Source organism: Macaca fascicularis, chromosome 8 (genome assembly GCF_037993035.2).
Source record: "Macaca fascicularis isolate 582-1 chromosome 8, T2T-MFA8v1.1".
NCBI classification, from domain to species: Eukaryota; Metazoa; Chordata; class Mammalia; order Primates; family Cercopithecidae; genus Macaca; species Macaca fascicularis.
The window spans coordinates 86775909-86795334 of NC_088382.1; the positions used below are offsets into that span (position 1 = coordinate 86775909).

The following is a 19426-nucleotide window of genomic DNA, read 5'->3' on the forward strand; positions in this document are numbered from 1 at the left end:
AGCAGAATATAAGCCTTGAGTTTCTAGCGGCCATCATTCTGTGTGAGAATGAAACTGACTCAGAATAATACTGACAACAGCAAAGGAAAGCACTACTATTATATCCTATTTAGTATGTGTCAGATATTGTTTTAAGAGTTTTATTTACACTAAACATGTAATCCTTACAATGTACAGATGTGCAGAGATGTGGCACATTGCCCTAGGTTATACACAAGTGGGATTTGAATCCTAGCAGGATCTGTGTCCCTCATGCCATGTAGACGCATCATAAAAATGAGAGCCAAGGGCTAAAGCCTGTCTCAAAGAGAACCATCTGAGCACCTACATCCAGACTGGGCCTGCAGTGTGCAGCTGGACTCTTCACTTAATGAACTCAGATTCATCATTGCATTATTCACAACAGAAAGTGAAAAGAACCTAAATACTCTATGACGGTGGTTAAATAATAATAGGAATAGGAATACGATGGCATATGCATAGCCTTTTGAAAATATATTATGGCCGGGTGCAGTGGCTCATGCCTATAATCCCACAACTTTGGGAGGCCAGGGTAGCAGGACTGCTTGAGCCCAGAAGTTCAAGACCAGCCTGGGCAACAAAGTGAGACCTCATCTCTAAAAAAAATTAGCCAGGCATGGTGGCATGGGCCTGTGGTCCCAGCAACTTGGGAGGCTTAGATGGGAGGATCACTTGAGGCCCAGGAGGGAAAGGCTGCAGTTAGCCATGATCGCACCACTGCACTCCAACCTGGGTGACTGGGTGAGGCCCTTTCTCACCAAAGAAAAAAAAAAAAAAGACGTTTGTATATATTTTTATTTTTTTAGAAACGACCTCAAACTCCTGGGCTCTGCCTCCCTAAATAGGGAGCCTGAGATTACAGGCATGAGCCATTGTGTTCAGCCCTAAAATATTTTTGAAGAATATTTATGCATACGAAAAAATGCTATTTTTCAAAAATAACAAAATTGCATATTCATTGTAATAATTTTGTAGATAAGAAATGTATGTGTAACAAATCTACAAATATAGCAAAATATAGTGATGATCTCTCTCAAAAAATTGTGGGAGAGTTGATTTTATATTTTTTCCTGAATTGTTGATGTTTTCTACAATAATGTTTTAAAATTACAGGAGGCAAAAGAAGGAAAACTCTTAAGATGTAAAATACTCTTAATTCAAACTACAAAACTTCTTCGGTATCTTACACTAAATTGAATCTAAATCAAACTTACAGTTCATTCAATCACAGAATGTAAACTCCATGAAGGTAACTTTCTTTTTCCTGCTTAATGTAGTGTTGTGCCTCCAATGGCTACGTCAGTACCTGGCACCTGAGTGCTTTTCAATGAAAGATGAAGAGAAAAATGAACTGGCAGTGTATTTCCACCATACTAGCAAGACATTTATTTAAAAACATTTAAAACCTGTTTTTTAAAAAAATTCTAGTTAAGACTTGAAATAATTCAATGTTCAACCTAATAATTCTATACAATTTTAAGAGTCTAAATTTAAGTTAAAAAATACAGAGAAAAGGAGTGAATGATACAGAATTATCTTGATATGCGCTGCTGTATTATTACCATGCTAAAGGCCTCTTTTGTTTCAATAAAACTATCAATATTTACTGAGAATGAGAGCTCTGAATCAAAGGCAAGAGAAAGAGACCTGTAAACAGTGCTGTTCGTACTAGTTGCCCCCAGTTGTTCCCAGGCCTCACTTCCAAGTTGCCTTAAGTAATTTTTGCTTTCTGAATATAAAGCCAACTGTGGAGGGGTCAGACAGCTGAGGACTGAACTTCTTAAAAACTGGCTTCGGAGAACAGCGTAACATTACAACTGAGGTGGCCGGGCACTGGCTCACGCCTGTAATCCCAACACTTTGGGAGGCCGAGGTGGATAGACCATAAAGTCAGGAGTCGAGACCATCCTGGCTAACACGGTGAAACTAAAAACACAAAAATTAGCTGGGCATCGTGACACGCACCTGTAGTCCCAGCTACTCGGGAGGCTGAGGCAGAAGAATTGCTTGAACCTGGGAGGCGGAGGTTGCAGTGAGCAGAGATTGCGCCACTGCACTCCAGCCTGGGTGATAGAGCGCGACACCGTCTCAAAAAAAAAAAAAAAAAAAATTACAACTGAGAACTGAGGCATCAGGTCTTAAGGTTTAAAACAACAGTCTTATAGTTGTCACATTATCATATTATGTCATCTCTGAAAATAAATGCACACTCATCCCAGAGTCTCCAAAATCTTTATCTTTAGAATCCAACCTCGTTTTAAGAAGTAGTAAAATGAAGGAGCATTGTTAGTAGTCACCTGACAAAAGTTGTCCACTATTCTTGACATTAAAAATTGAATGCAATGATTTAAATAACATTTCCATAATATATTTAGAATCACATGGTTTCTAGTGATTAGAATTTAGTCATGACTGGAAAGGAGCAGAAGACAATGGCTAGGCAGCACATTCCTTATAAAGGATACATAAATCGTTTACTTAGGATGACTAACATTCAGAATTTAAACACGGTGCATTTTTTTCCTCAGAGGAAGCAATTTTAGTTTCTAAAGAGCATTTACTTCTGACATCTCAATTCCTGATTTCAGTGGCTGCAGACTGTGCACTTCTGTGCCACACTTAGGACAAGTAAAGTACATGTCAAATAAGAAACTACTCTTAGCACAGAAATAACAGAAAATATGCTCACATCCTATGGTGTGAGGCATGGTGGGCCACTCTCCACAAAGAGAGCATTCTTTGCCACTAGTGGCTAATGTATTGTCACTATTAGGTGCACCAGTAAGAGGGATACACCATGAAGACAGCTTGGCTTTCAACTTCTGGACACTGATAAGTGGTAAGAGAAAAATCAGAAATTCAGCAAAACCATGCCAGAGAAGTTCCCTATTCATGTATTCAAAGCCAACTTCACGTATGTTTTGAGGCTTGCAAAATACAGAATGAATGCCTAGGAGACGTTCTGTCAAAGTTGCAAACTTTCCCCTCTGAAGGAAAATCAAAAAATTAATCAGTCCACCTAATTTCAAAAGTCCAACCACAAAATTCACACACTGCTTGACTTTCCCAAATGATGCTAAATGATGGTTTCGAAACAAATCATAGCATCGTTCTTCTAACCACCTCCCACCAATTGTACAAACAGCATACCAGATTTTTTGATTTTTACTGGGTGGCTGATATCTCAGGTTAGGGGAAAAATCATTTTTGTACTGAATATTCAAAACTGACTGTCCCACTGTGGCATTTTTGGAGTAGATGGTGAATCTCCACAAGAAAAGCCATAAGCACGCTTTCACCTCTGGCTCAAAGCGAGCTAATAGCCCAGGTTTAAATCCATGAAAGCACTGAGTAAACTGGGACCAAACTAGCTGCTCCAGGGCCTTGTTTAGTTCAAGCGCATCCAACTGGCTTATTCTTAGCACTCTGTTTGCACTCTTTGCATTCTCTTTTCTGGAAGCCATGTCTTCTCTGAAGGTCTCTAGGAAAAAATACAATTGAAGAACATTAACAAAGAGTTGCAATCTTGTACAACCCCCTCAACTTATGCCCGGAAACTGTCATACACAAATTACACAGGATACACAAGAGATGAGCCTTTCAGTAGTCTAAAACAGTACAGCGGATAATCACTTCTTACTTGAAACTTCTGTCTCGTCTCTCAGAGCCTTTCTTTCTCCCCCTGCCTTTTTTTATTAATTTCTTTTTCTTTTTTCTTGGCCCTCCTCATCAAAGAAATAACAAAACAAAACAAAACAAAACCTGTACCCTCTTTCCACAAATATACTTCTAAGCAATACTCTTTGGTCAGATATTCTAGCAGGGAGATACTAAAATCCTGAAGTTAACAGAAAGGAGGCTGAATAACATGACTAATGAAGAGACATTTGAAGGTAATAAATACAACTACTATATAGAACATTGCAATAGATGGTTAAGACAAGACCTCCGTTTATTTTCCAGCACTTCTACTGACTCCAAAAGTGTTATTTTTCAGCAAGTCATTTAATCTTTCTCAAATACATTTTCTATGTGTAAAGGAAGTTAAAAAGAAAAATAAAAGAACAATACATGGTTACTATTCTATCACACTATTGCAGAAAATAAATAGTACTAAATCTTAGTATGAGGGAACAAGAATGCAGAAATATCATTATTAACGTACTAAAAACGTATACATCATACAGTACTCTAAGAAAGCTATGATATAAAAATATATACCACAATAATGTCATAAATACACTAAGGAAACAAATTGGTGCTAAAGGCAAAAAAACTTAAATGAAATGTAAGAGCTGATTAATGGTTAGCTAGGTACAGCTTACTGATTCGATACACATATATTACTGATTCAATACACATATACGTATTATGTGCAAGCTGATATAATTAAAACACCAAGTCACTGCTATAATCCAGTATACAGACCAGTTCAGATACTTTAAATATTATTAACTGGCAAATCCACCCATGACCAAAAAAAAAAATAGATCATTACATTGCACACTTTGAATATATACCATTTTTACTTGCCAATTATACTCCAATAAAGCTAGGAAAAAAAAAAAAAAACACAAAAAAATTAAAATGGGCTATCACCACACTGGGCTTGGTTATCATGTCTAGGCCTTTAAAAGGCCAATACACTAACAGAAAGAACAGTTATTGAAGGAGGCATGGATCCTGCCAGAGCTCACTGCCACGCTCTGGTCATGTATTCTTCGACAAGTCATTTCCCCGACCCTGACCTATGCCTTGGTTTCTTCACTGATAAAACAAAGGGCTGGAGATAAAACAACCTTCAAAGTCTTTTCACATTCTATTCTGTTACGATTTTTAGTAAAAAAAATGATAAACACAATTTATTAGAAGGTAAAATAAACGTGTACTTCTTGAAATTGGGAGTATCTTTGACAACTGAAGATGTTTTCAAGAGGGAAGTTCTAAATTTACCCATGCATCCTAGAAGACTTAGTGGCAGAAGACTACATGTTTAATAAGTTCAAGTCCAGGAAATAAAAGTGATCATTGAATAACAGGTTGTTTGGTGCTATTTTTCTCTCAAACCAGATATACAACAGGAATGCTTCTCACCATAAATGCCAATGATCTTCTGGGCAGATCTCACCATTTTCCCGTTCCTGCAGCTCCCTCAAGACTGGACAGCCTATAGCTATGGCAGTGGGAATTTTTGCTCCAAGTTCTTCTGTGAAACCCTTGCCTCATACTTGCTAGAAGCTACACACAAAAAAGAATAAAGTTAGAAAGGTAGTTCTCTTTCCTCACTCTACAAATCAAATCCATTGCCAAGGACTGTTGATACGTGGTCCAAAATTTTTCCTAATCCATCTGTCACTCCCTATCCCCCGCAAACCTTTTCCTGAATTCTGGCTGCTCTCCTCTCTCATGGATTCCAACAAACTGGTCTACCTTACCTTCTGCCTCCTTCAGTGCATTCCCCACAATGCCAATGCTCTAAAACACAAACCTCCCCAAATCCACTCCCAGCTTGCTTTCCTTCTTTACGCATCATATCCAGTCAAAAAGTACCCCCTTCTTTTGTTCACCAGTAGACTTCACTGTCCTTTCCCTTTGTGTGGAACAGTCTGTTTCCAATCTTTAACTGAAAACTCATACTAAGTTTTTAAGTACTGGCTCAGACATCACTTCCTTCTGACTCCAAATTTGGGTAGCTGCCCATCGAGTTGTTCCCTTGGCACGCTATTCTTTCTCTTTCTTGGCCTCTATCTACTGTACATAAACTACTTATAAATTGTTTATTTCCTCCACTAGAGGATAAGCACTGTTGTAAAGATTATTTGAGCCTTATTACAGTTGAATCAGAACAACTATCTCAGTTCCTGGTACACAGAAGGCACTCTACAAGCACTAGATAAATGAATAAATGAACAGGATGAAAGTCTGTAATGTGTGAAGGATAGAAAATATAAATTCCCATCCATTACACTTTAAAATTATTTCAAATTACCATATCCAGAAAGATGATTATTACTAATTTCACTAATTTCAACATGTTTATTGTGCATCTGTTATTTACCTGTTAATGTGAGAGCTAGTGATATAATGGTACAACAGACACTGTCTCAACCCTTGTGGAGCCTATAGTCTACTGTGGAAAGAGAGGGAAAAGTAAAGGTGTGCTATATAAAATAAACAGGTGATTACAATAAGGTGCGATCAGTGATCTGCAAGGGAAAATTCAGGGCACTATGGTTACAACTATACTTCAGAAGGTCAGATAAGACTTTCTGGGAGAGGAAATACCTAAGCAGCCACCTGAAGTATTAGCATGTCAGCCTGGTAAAGGAGGGTAAGATTATTATTGCCAATGGTGGGAAGAGTAGGTACTAAGGACTAGAGGTGCACAGATGAGATAAGGCTGGAAAGAAGCAGGAGACAGGTCCTAAAGGCCCTAGAAGCCAAGCTGAGAAGGCTGTATTTTATGAAGAAGGTAATGGGAAGCCCTCAATAGTTGTACGCAAAGAACTAATAAGATTTACATTTTAGACTGTTTGTTCTAACCAACCTGAGGAAAGAATGGATTCAAGGCTGAGAGAAAAGACTGGAAACATAGAGACTAGTTAACAGGTTGTTAAAATGATCTGGTGAGAAACTAATGATGGCCTAAATTAGAAAAGTATCAGTGGGGACAGAGAGAAAAGGGTATCTTTGAAAGCGATGAGGTGGTAGAAGTGACACTATCTGGAGAGAAATAAGCCAAGACAAACTGACTTAAGTAATTGAGTGATAGAGATCCAAGTCCCTGAAACAAGAAATCCATGAGGCAATACATGTTTGAACAGAAAGATAATAAATACATGCAATGTTAAAGATCTGAGGCTCCTATGAGACATCTAAGTGGAAAAGTTCAGTAGGCAGTTATATAAATATGACAGAAAAAATCTAGGTAGAATTTTAGAAGTCTGATGCCCCTCTGGTAAAACTAATCTATTTTAAATCTACTTGATCTATGTAAGTGCTAAAATCAAGAAGGCAGTGATTCAAAACAAGATAGATCTTGTTGTAACACATTCAACTTTCTTTGTAACAACATAATCTTATTCTGTTAGTTTTTAACTGCTAACATATATTTGTCTATGATAAAGATACATATATCTCTGGACTTTTAATCCGTCTAAACTGTGGTCTTCACCATCACAGTCCTGTGGTCTCTGTTCCTCTAGTCTAGTGGTTTTCAAACTTGTGAGTTCATCAGAATCACATAAAGCAAACATACCTCAGAGACACTCTAGGTTAGGTTCCAGACCACTGCAATAAAGTAAATATCACAATAAAGTAAGTTACACAACTTTTTTGGTTTTCCAATGCATATAAAACTTACACTTTCACTATACTGCAATCAATTAAGTGTGCAATAGCACTGTGCCTTAAAAACAATGTACATACCTTAATTAAAAATTACTTGATTGCTAAAAAATGCTAACAACCACCTGAGCCCTCAGTGAGTTATAATCTTTTTGATAGTGGAGGGTCCTGCCTTGATGTTAATGCCTGCTGACTGATCAGGGTGATGACTGCTGAAGGCTGGGGTGGTTGTGGCAATATCTTATGACAACAACAAAGTTTGCTGCAATGGATTGACTCATTTCATGAAAGATTTCTCTGTAGCATGCGAAGCTTTCTAAAGGATAGCATTTTACCAAGAGTAAACCTTCTTTCAAAATTGCAGTAAATAGTCTCAAACCCTGTCACTGCTTTATCAATTAAGTTTATGGGATATTCTAAATCCTTTGCTATCTTTTCAACAATGTTTACAGCATTTCCCCAAGTGTAGACTCCATCTTAAGAAACCACTTTCTTTGTTTATCCAGAACAAAGGCCTATAACTCCAGACCTTTGGGAGGCCAAGGGAGGATTGCTGGGCAACATAGGGAGACACTGTCTCTACAAAAATTAAAAAAAAAAAAAAAAAAAAAAAAAAAAAAAAAAAAAAAAAGCCAGGCATGCTGGCATGCATCTGTAGTCCTAGCTACTAAGGGGAGGCTGAGGCAGGAGAGCTGCTTGAGCCCAGATTGAGAGGCTGCAGTGAGCTGACTGCTATTGTACACCAGCCTGAGTGACAGAGCATGATCTTCGTTTCAAAAAAAAAAAAAAAAAAGAGGGGAAGCAACTCATCGATTCAAGTTCTATTATGAGATTGTAGCAAATCAGTCACATCTTTAGGCTCCACTCTAATTCTAATTCTCTTGCTGTTTCTACCACATCTGTAGTTATTTCCTCCACTGAAGTCTTGAACTCCTCAAAGTCATCCACAATGGTTAGAATCAACTTCTTACAAACTCCTGTTCATGTCGATATGTTGACCTCTCATGAATCATGTTCTTAATGGTACACAGAATGGCGAATCTTTTCCAGAAGGTTTTCAATTTACTTTGCCCAGATCCATCAGAGAAACTGCTATTGGCAACTACAGCCTTATGAAATGTAGTTCTTAAAAAATAATATATAAAAGTCAAAATTACTCCTTGATCCACAGGGTGCAGAATGAATGCTGTAATAGCAGGCATGAAAACATTAATCTCCTTGTACATCTTCGTCAGAGCTCCTGGGTGACTAAGGTGCACATCGATGAGCAGTAATATTTTGAAATACTTTTTTTGAGGTCTCACCTGTGTGCTTAAAATATTCAGTAAACCATGCTGCAAACAGATGTGCTGTCATCCAGGCTTTGGTTTTTTTATTTATAAAGTACAGGCAGAGCAGTTCTAGCGTAATTCTTAAGGGTCTTCGAATTTTTAGAATGGTAAATAAGCACTGGCTTCAACTTAAAAGCCACCAGCTACATTAGCCCCCAACAGGAGAGTCAGTCTGTCCTTTGAAGCTCTGAAGCCACATATTGGCTTCTCCTCTCTAGCTATCAAAGTGTTACATGGCATTTTCTTCCAACATAAGGCCTTTGTCTACCTTGAAAATATATTGTCTAGCCTAGCTACCTTCAGCAATTATTTAGCTAGAGCTTCTGGGTAACTTGCTGCAGCTCTGATGTCAGCATTTGCTGCTTCAGCTTGCATGTTTATATTATAAAAGATGGTTATTTCCTTAAATCTCATGAACCAACCTCTGCTAGCTTCCATCTCTTCTTCTGCAGATTTCTTACCTCTCTGTCTTAAAGAATTGAAGAGAGTTAGGAACTTGCTCTGGATTAGGCTTCGGCTTAAGGGAATTTTGTGGCTGGTTTGATCTTCTATCTAGACCACTAAAACTTTTTCCACATCATCATCAACAAGGCTGTTTACTTTCTTTAATTCATATGTTCCCTAGAGGAGCACTTTTAATTTCCTTCAAGAACTTTTCCTTTGCATTCACAACTTGGCTGTTTGGTATAAGAGGTCTATCTTTTGGCCCCTGTTGGCTTCTGACATGGCTTCCTCACTAAGCTTAATCACTGCTAGATTTTGATTTAAAGTGAGAGATGTACAACTCTTCCTTTCACTTGAACACTTGTTCGAGTGAAAGGGCCATTGTAGGCTTTTGTAGGCTTATTTTAATTGGCCTAATTTCAACACTGTTGTGTCTCAGGGAATAGGCAAGTCGGTCGAACAGTTAGAACACACAATATTTATTAAGTTCACCATCTTATATGGATACCAGTTCTTAGTGTTTAATGAAGGATTCTACCATGTGCCCCAGAATATAAGTTCATCATCTTATATGGAAACAGTTCTTGGTGCCCCAGAATATTTATTAAGTTCACCATCTTATATGGATACCAGTTCTTAGTGTTTAATGAAGGATTCTACCATGTGCCCCAAAATATAAGTTCACCATCTTATATGGAAACAGTTCTTGGTGCCCCAGAATATTTATTAAGTTCACCATCTTATATGGATACAGTTCCTGGTGCCCCAGAACAGTTATAATAGTAATAACAAAGATCACTGATCACAGGTCAACATTACAAATATCATAATAAAAAAAGTCTGAAATATTGCAAGAATTACAAAAATGTTACACAGAGACACAAAGTTGAGTACATGCTGTTGGAAAAAAATTGTGCAGATAGACTTGATTGACTCAGGTTTGCTACAAAACCTTTAATTTGTAAAAGTAGTATCTGCAAACCAGAAGAAAGCACAGTAAAATATAATGAGGTATGAACTAGGCTATACCAACTAGGCTTGTGTAAGTACACTCTATGATGTTCGCACAATGATGAAATCATCAAACTATGTGTTTCTCAGAATGTACCCTCTTGATAAGTACAGCATAACTGCATCTCTTCCTCAGGTTCCTTAGTGATATTTAGTGAGCAACTGGTCAGAGGGAGTGGTTTCTCAGAAGAATCATATATTTCAAGTCTCTTGTTTTTGGAGGAATCACACTTAAAAACATTCAGTAAAAATAGGAATTTTTAATGACTGCCAGAAAAGGAGACCTAAACAGTCTTTAACCAATACAATATTTAACAATACTTATTATCAAAAAATTCTTTCTTATCCCTTCTGTTACAGTTTAACATTTTTTTCTTTCTTCTTTTTCTCCCCAGGCCTGGCCTCAGTGTAGATTAGGAACAGCTGGGCTTGCTCTCCTCCCTACATAAGACTCTTTAATAGACCAAAAGACTATTATTAAACTGTTCTTCAGCCTTTGCTCCTCCAGATGAATAATTTCTCTATTTTTTGTTTTAGGTTTTATTTTCCAACATTTTAGTCATTTTTGTGACTTCTTTTAGTTGTAAACATAGAACAGACACTGTCTATTACACATCATAGTTCATTAAAGTGGAATACTTCTCCCAGGCTCTACATTCTTCTTTAGGCATCTGTCATAGAGTGGAAAAAGCAGATTTAAAATCAAACAGGCCTGGGCTCAAGTTCTAGCTCTGCCACTTACTTGCTATGTGATCTTAAAAAAATTCATTAGCCTCGGATTCTTCTCCTAAAAGTTGGAAATAACAGCTACCTCACAAAGTTGTTGAGATTAAACCAGATAATGTTATGAAAGTGGTTTGGAAGCCACAAAGCAGTATTATTTATTACATTATTGTTGCTTTGGCTAGGGATGGGCATGAAAAGTAACAGGCCCCAAACTAATTTTGGCAAATCTCATTTCAAAAAACTGAAACCTTCACTATTAGTCATAGTAATGCCTCAAACAACCTGTATCAAAATATTTTTCCAGGAAATATTGACATCGTTAAGACATAAATTGTGGCAGTTAAACCACGAACATGATGTCACCCTTCTGTGTGCATGTGGGAGGGGCCAGGCAGGAGTGGGCAGAGATATGGTTCAGTGAAACTCATTGTCCACTTAACTTCCACCTTGTCTGAAAGGATATGACACAGTGTGGATTGAGAAAAGAGATGGGTTCCCACATGACCTGCTCCCGTGATTATTTAGCCCCATCAACACAGTTGTGCCTGTTATCTTAAAATAAAGAAACCTCATGAATGCACACTTATAATACTTGACGCTAGGGTGCTTTGCTGCACAGAACATGGTACAGGCAGTCCAACACAAGCACACAAACTTGTGTTCATCACCAGCATATTACATTCAGTTCTTCCTCATCGCATGAACTCCCACCCCACCCTCTCTTTCTGGTAGGTACAGCTATTCTAGAATACTCTCTAGAAAAGGGCAGCCAAGGAGTAGAAGAAAATGATGAAATCAAAATAACTAGAAATTCAACTAACCCAATTATGGAATCTTCTTCCCTCTACAGCGGTACAACATTTGTTATAATAGGTATGAAGCACAAATGCCGCAAACGACTTTATATCACATAAAATTACTCCCAATATAGTGTAAGCTGTTTGTGTTTTAGTGAATTCTAATTCTCTGACAAATGGTTACTCAATGTAACCAATATATACTGGACACCTACCAAATACAAGGCATTCTCCTAGGTACCAGAGATTCAATCTAAATATTTAACTGTCAGCTAACTTCTTTTTATTCAAGCATTTTAAAAGACACAGAAAATCAGGACTGGCCATTGATCTCTGAAGTGAAGAATGGATCCCAAAACATAAAAACATTATAAAGAATCACAAAACTTCCCAGGCAGAAAAGAGGAAAATGGTATGTAAGGTAAGGGAACAGGTTGTGTGAAAGCCCAGAAATGTGCAAGCTCCTGACCATAGCCTAGCTGGGACATATGGAGACAGGTTGCAGCATGAGCTTCATCCTTGGTTATTTAAGTCCCGTCAGTGTGGCTACATCTGTTATCTGGAAGCAGACAAGTCATCTGCCATGACCAAGCAGGCCAGCAGGAGAGACTGAAGTGTCAACCTAGCCACATTGTAAAAAGAACCGGTGTTAAGGAAATTGTATTGATTCTGTGGGCACGAATAATCATTGAAGAGAAGAGACACAATGGGATATAAATTTCAAAAGATTAATCTGATGGCAGAGTTCAATAAAACTGAAGAAAAGAAAAACTGCCGTTCTGGGAGACCTGATTTATAGGATTCCTGCAACAATTCAGGGGCCTACCTATGATGCTAACAACTTCCTGGAAAAGTCAAAGTAATTTAACTTACTTAAGAACCATGGAAATCAAGAGGAAGACTATACTATCCCTTCACATTTTTGGGTCAAAAATTCCCAATGCTTTTGGTAAATTAGTACTTTCCTGACTTCTGTTACAAGGATTGCCAATACCCATGCCCAACTATTGGTAAGTCTATTTTGACTTTACTTTCAAGAATTTAAGTAAGTTTAACAATTTCTATATTATTGGTTATTGCAAATTAGTATTTAGTTTTATAAATGTAAGCTCAAACTTGAATATTTTTAAAAATTACAAGCTAACTCCTTTTTTAAAAAAGTAGGAATTGCTTTCAATTGAAACCACCACCATTAAATTTAATTCTAATTGATTTTTCCAAAATGCCAAAACAAACAATGCTTTTTTCTATTCTATCTTTTCATACACAATCCTACCAGCCACCCACTCCTGCAACTCTCGAACTATACTAACTTTAAGATTCCAAAATGCTAACCCAGGGAAGGGGAGAGATACATTTATTCATTATGCAAAGAGATATATAAAAATATGTAACTATAATTATAATTGGCACTAAATAATTTTAGTGTTTAGGGAAGGATTCTACCATGTTGAGGATATGTGAAAAAGATGTGTAAGGCAAAATCAAGACCAGATAAAAAGTATAGCATCTACTAGAGTTAGTGTGATTAACTTGTCACATAAATATGTTTAAGACAAAATGATCTAGTACTAAAAACTATTAAAAGGGTCTCCTGCTGACATTTTATCACTAAACATGTCACACTGCTTTTCTTTCACAGAAAAAGACAACTAAAAATTATTTACTAAGAGCAGCAATATATAACCTTATCCCTTAAATAACTCATGCTTTCCTTTTATGTTTTTCATACCCCAAAATAAAAACTTTGCCATCTATATCACATTCCAAAAACTAAACAAATGACTGTATCTCACTGAGGATGAAGGAATTTTTCAGGATGTATTTTATAGTTTTATTGAGTATAGTACAAATTATGAATGAATATATTTTCTTTAAAAACATGTTATCGACAGAAATCTATCAATAATAATGTGGGTATTGTCAAGGGCCTGTCAATATTAACGTAATTATGATTAAGGGGATAACATGGATTTTAGCTATAATACCATGTAGCATCTCCTACATCGCTGCTATCAATACACACATTATTATTGACCTGTTCCAAGACTCTCAGTATTAGATGCATTACCATTAGGCATATCTGTCAATGCATACTGCCTACAAAAATTCTGCATTTAAATTTACAGTCCTGTAAACTTTGTCAGCAGAAACATGTGATTCTCAAGTAATCTCTATGGTGTCATACCCACTCATGCACCCCCTGCCAGGCTACTCTTTTCCATCTCCACAATAATAAACTAAGTTTTAGAATGAAAATGTCACTGCCACACTATCTTAAATGTTCTAGCAATCAAAGTGGATGAGATCACGTTCATTGTTTTCTCTTTCTGAAAATGTTAAACTTAGCATTTCGTATTATGAGGTTATATGAATAAAATTCTATGACTAGACATCTTAAGTTTTGAACCTATAACCTACCATTTTATTTCCTTTGTATAGTCAGATAGATTTACTGTCCACTGTATTGAAATCAATACTAATAAATGGGACATGCATCAAAGAGGGATTTAACTGGACACCGATTCCCAGAACACATTTCAAATATGGGCAAAAGAAAAAAGGCTATGGTTGAAGCCCATTAGAACACTGTGACCTCTGGCACTGTGAACAGGCCTAACAACTCTAAGTTCAAATCCCACTTCTGCCACAGACTTGCTAAGTGCCTTGTCACTACTTTCTTGTTCTTCTCTTTCATCATACATAATCTAAGTTTTAATAGTTTATAGACATCTGATGTTGTAAATCCCAGTTGTGCTCATTTGGGTATAGCCAAGATATGTGAAATTTTAAAACTGTGTTATGTCCAATAGACCTCTAAATTACTTTTAACTTCAACGAACACTGCCTCATCAAAATCCAAATAGGATTTTTCTTTTTGAAGTGGTAGTGGGTACATGACAAAACACTTCTAAAATGTATCTGAAAGATAAACTTCAAAGTTGCACATATTTCTCAAAAATATGGACAATGGTTAAGTAACCTGCCCCAGAAGAGGGGAAAATACTTTTGTTTTCCCCATTTGGGGAGAAGAGAAAACTCAACACAAGTCAAGACTATACTGCGTCTTATACAATCAACTGAGTGCCTTACTTATCTCATATACAATATAGTTATTCAAGTATCTAAAACTAGCACAAAATACTTTTTTAAAACCTGAGAAAAGAATTTCCAATACTTGGGCCTAGTTTTATAAGTATATTTTTAAGATAACAGCATGGCACTCATATTTTTTTTTTCCTTTCAGAAACCTGATACTTCTGAGTCTGAGAATGCTTATTGTGAAAATAAAGAACAGATGCTGAAGCGAATATCAGGGAAAGCAGAGTTAAACTGCCTCTGATTAGGTTTGTATTCTAGCCCAGGTTCACTAACACATTGTGTGACTCTAGACAAGTCATTTTATTACACTACACTCTTCACTGGTTAAAAAAAAAAAAAAAAAAAAAAAAGCAACTGTAAATTTACCTACCTATCTAGAATCCTTATATAAACTGTTTTAGGAAATCTTGGAAGGGAAAGGGAAAAAAATAAAAGAATAGCTATTTCTAATTGCAAAAGAGCAATATAGGACATGAGGAATAGAGAAATCAGAGCAGGACACAGGAGACAGAGACAGTATTCATAAAGAGTAACAGTGAACCACTAAGGAAGACAATCCCAATGAACTTGTTTACAACCAGAGAAAACACATAACACTTAGCAGTTACTGAATGCTAACAAGTGACTACTATAACTAATTACTAGGTACAAGTTTAAATATTAAATCATTTAATCCTTATAATACTAACAAAGATGTTCTATTATTAATTCTGTTCTAAAACAAGAAAATTAAGGCACAAAGAGATTAGATGACTTGTGTAAAATCCCATGACCAGAGGGGGCAGAACCAGCTCTAAACCAGTGTCCTATACTGACAACGTGGTGATGGACCCAAAAGTTTAGGATGGTAACACAGGTCACACAGATGGGGCTACCTTAAAGAGGCCAAGTACTAAGAGTATAGGCATAAACTATGGGAAAAATACTAGTGCGAGTATGAACAAACAAGACACACATGAAATGTATGAGCAGCTAGATCTTTAAATACTCTATAAATTTAAAAAACAGGCTTTAGAATCTAATTGCTTAAGAATTCTAAATGACTTGAAAATAACTGAAACAAACATTTAATTGCACATTTTATGGTACAAGAGAATGTGGAAATATCCCCAAAGGAATAAACAGCCATTAGCAATGGAATAGGAGGAACTACCATGTGATATATATCATGTACAAGGCACTATAACTTTTCTTTACATTCTTTATTTCATTTAATCTTACAACACAGTAAGTACATTATCATCATCTCCATTTTAAGAAGACAAAAATTAAGGCTTGAGAAGATTAACAACACTTCTAAAGTCAAGCTGGTAATTAGTAAATTTATGGTAAACATTAGAAAAACTGTAGCACATACAAAATACACTTAGTGGAATGGATATTTGCTAAGCTTGGATCAAATTTAATCCCACAGAACTCAAAAGAAATCTTTTTCCCTTTCAAGATCACATTCAAAAGACCAGACTGCCAGTCAAGTTGTCAGGATTGTAGATGGGGAAAGAAATTAAAGGAATGAGGTACAGTTTTCCTTGCTGCTTGGGATGTATCTTGTCTACATTCCCTCTCCCTGCCTCTCTATACATGTGGTCAAACGACCATTCTAAGGACCATGTCAAATGTGAACAAAGGGAATAGATTAGTGAAAAACCCAAGGTGTGAACATTAACTATTATGAACACATACATGCAAGGTAGAGGCAATGCCAACTCACTCATTTAACACTAAAAGACAAGTCGGCCGAGGTGGGCAGAGAGCCTGAGGTCAGGAGTTCAAGACCAGTCTGGCAAACATGTTGAAATCCTGTCTCTACTAAAAATACAAAAATTAGCCGGGCATGGTGGCACGCGCCTGCAATCCCAGCTACTCGGAAGGCTGAGGCAGAAGAATTGCTTGAACTTGGGAGGTGGAGGCTACAGTGAGCTGAGATCATGCCACTGCACTCCAGCCTGGGCAACAGAGCCAGACTCCGTCTCAAAAAAAAGAAAAGTGGTTAGGAATCATCAAAATAAAATTACACTGAAGTTCTTGATTTTTGTTTTACTAGTAAGAAGAAAGAAAAGATAACTTGGATGGAATTTGATCTCATTTTATTGACAGGCAGTAAGAAGGGAGATCTCTGATAAAAAGAAAATATATTAAATTGAGTAAGAAGCAACAGAGAACAAGGTATTTTTGTTGTATAGATGGGAATATGTTAGGAAGATTAATATCCCACATGGAGAAGGGCAGAGGATACTAGACATCCCTTCCTTGCCTCCACTTCCATGTAAAGAAACCACAGGGCTGGGTTTTAAAGATTATAGGATTATAGACATAGGGCAAATGGAGCAATTTAGGGCTTTTCTCCTGAGGTTTCTTGTATATTCCAAAGGAAGGGAAAAGGAACATGAAACATTTACAAACTGTTATCACTTCACAGAAAAGAGGTATAGAGAACATCCAATTTGCTTCTAGGCCGTCCAACTCAGATCATCGAAAGAGGAAAAAAATGAAATAATTCAAGAGAGAACTTCTGGCCAGAAATAAAGATTGTGCATATTCACACATTTTCCTTGTGCTATAGGAACCTGAGCATGTGGACGGTGTGCAAGAGGGAAAGAAACTTACAATTATTTGATGTTGTGAGAAAAACATGGGGCTAGGACTGAGAACTTTTAATCGATGTGATGATGAGCAAGCCTGCTAATACCTTTAACGTTCAGCTACCAAATATATAAAATGGAAAATATTTGTCCTCCCTACGGCAAGAATCATTATGTGCATCAAATATACGCAAAATTTTATGGCTAAAATAAAAGGATATGAGGAAGACAGAATAATAAATTCTAATTTTGATCATAAAGAAAACAATTTCAAATTTGTATTTATAAAATAAATTGAAACAGAGTAGGGACATATTTGTAGCTTTTAGAAATAAATTAGCTGTGAATATATTATTTTTAAAAACTGTAATAAATAAAGGTACATTGAGTACAAATGAATATTCAAAAAAAAAAAAAACAGAATTTTACTGCTAGAAGAAAAGGCAGATCATCTCGTTTAAGATACAAATTTAATCTTCTTAACAAGAACCTTGTTATTCAAGCGGAACACATAAATAGCTGCTCTTGTTAAAACAAATCTGAGGGTGGGCTTGCTTTGTCTCTCCCTGCATGGCTCCAGAAAATTTCTACACAAGTTCTCCTATGGAACAGTTTTAAAACCCCAGCTTGAGTACTAACACTAATTTCTAAAAATAAGGAGAATACGGCCAAGAGATAAAACTGTACAAAGGCAATCAGAGTGAGGACTAGAATCCAACTTAGTCTAATACTCTTTAGTCTGATAGTCTAGTATTCACTCCATGTCCTGTTACTTGTATTTTTTTTTTTAAGAAAAAATATGAAGGGTTTTTGTTTGTTTGTTTTTTTAATTCTGTAAATAGTTCTTTCAAATATCTTCCTGGCTCAAGATCACTCAACTGTAATCTTTCTGGAAACAAGTAATTAATAATATAGGTGAGATCAGGTAAGTTAAAAGAGTCAACCCAAGTTCACTCTGTTCAGGATTAAGTAAAGGTAACACTTTAGGGGAAGCTGTTTAGACTACAAGCTGTGGTGTTGAGAGCGCCCCAGTATCATCTAATTGCCCGAAACTTCAAGATAAAATATTTCCGAGGGGCATCATGGAAGTTTAATAGAATGTGTTAGACTTGAACGTTCAAGTCTTGCTCATCTTGCTAAAAGCCCTTTCACTAAATGTGGGAAATGTGGAAAATGGTACTTCAATAAATAAACAACGATTTTTAAGAACCCAGAAAAAAAACGTTTCTCACATTCAGACTTATCAAAAGACAATGTGAAATATAACTAATTTATCGCAAGCAATTTTATCAGAAACTTTTCATTATCTCTTCCCCCATAAGAAAATCAAACTGCTTTTACGTGCGCTTTCGACAATGTTAGAAAACTAAGTATACTCAAATTTTTTGTACCACATATAACACTTTACATAAACTTTCAGATATTAAGTAAAGCTTGGATCCTCAATTCTTTATAAAGCCGTTTATAAGAGGTAAATATCCTCACAACCGCCAAGTGAGAGAAAAAGATTTCAAAGTTCGTCTCTTAAGTCACTACGTGGAATGCAGAGGGGCTCAACTGCAGCTGTGTGTTTATTTTTAATGGCGCGATCCTAAAAACATCTTTTGGAATTTAGGTTTGCTTCACTGCCTTTCCCGACATTCAGAAGCTTTGATTTGCCTCTTCCAGGAAGACAGGAAGCCAATAAACAGGGGAAAAAAAGCAAACGGCGACAATTACAAGGTCGTGAAACTCCACGACCTCCCAGCTGAAAACAAGACCTCGGGTTTGCACTCCGGCTCTCTGGGGCAGACACTGACCTTAGGAGTCTGCGAAACGCCCACGCTCCACGTAACTTTCTCTGAAACATTCTCTGGAAAGCTTGTCTTTTCCTAGCAGAATCTGGATTACCAAGGCTTCCGGAACTAGCAGGCTTCCGGAGCGACGCAGGAGCCGGAAGTGGCTAAAAAAAAAAAAAAAAAGAAAAGAAAAAGTTACACCAACGAGCACTGCGCTTTAGCGGCGCTGCTGAAGGCCCGGGATGGCCAAACAGCCGCGAACGCCGACAAGCCGAAGAACCGAAGGG

At 36.8% G+C, this 19426-nt stretch overlaps 1 protein-coding gene across 2 annotated transcripts; it reads right to left on the minus strand.

Moving 5' to 3' along the window:
- Window positions 1–1365: 1365 nt before the first annotated feature.
- On the minus strand, window positions 1366–19252 carry PEX2 (peroxisomal biogenesis factor 2). Of its 2 annotated transcripts, XM_005563584.5 has the most exons (4): window positions 19161–19252; window positions 7280–7311; window positions 5116–5259; window positions 1366–3502 (listed from the first exon to the last, which is right to left on the minus strand). In XM_005563584.5, exons 3-4 carry the CDS (start codon window positions 5150–5152, stop codon window positions 2568–2570), a joined length of 972 nt encoding a protein of 323 aa, XP_005563641.3. In that variant the 5' UTR covers window positions 5153–5259; window positions 7280–7311; window positions 19161–19252; the 3' UTR covers window positions 1366–2567. The 2 variants fall into 2 exon arrangements, with proteins under 2 accessions (XP_005563641.3, XP_005563640.3); XM_005563583.5 differs by lacking the exon at window positions 7280–7311.
- Between the last annotated feature and the right edge of the window lie 174 nt (window positions 19253–19426).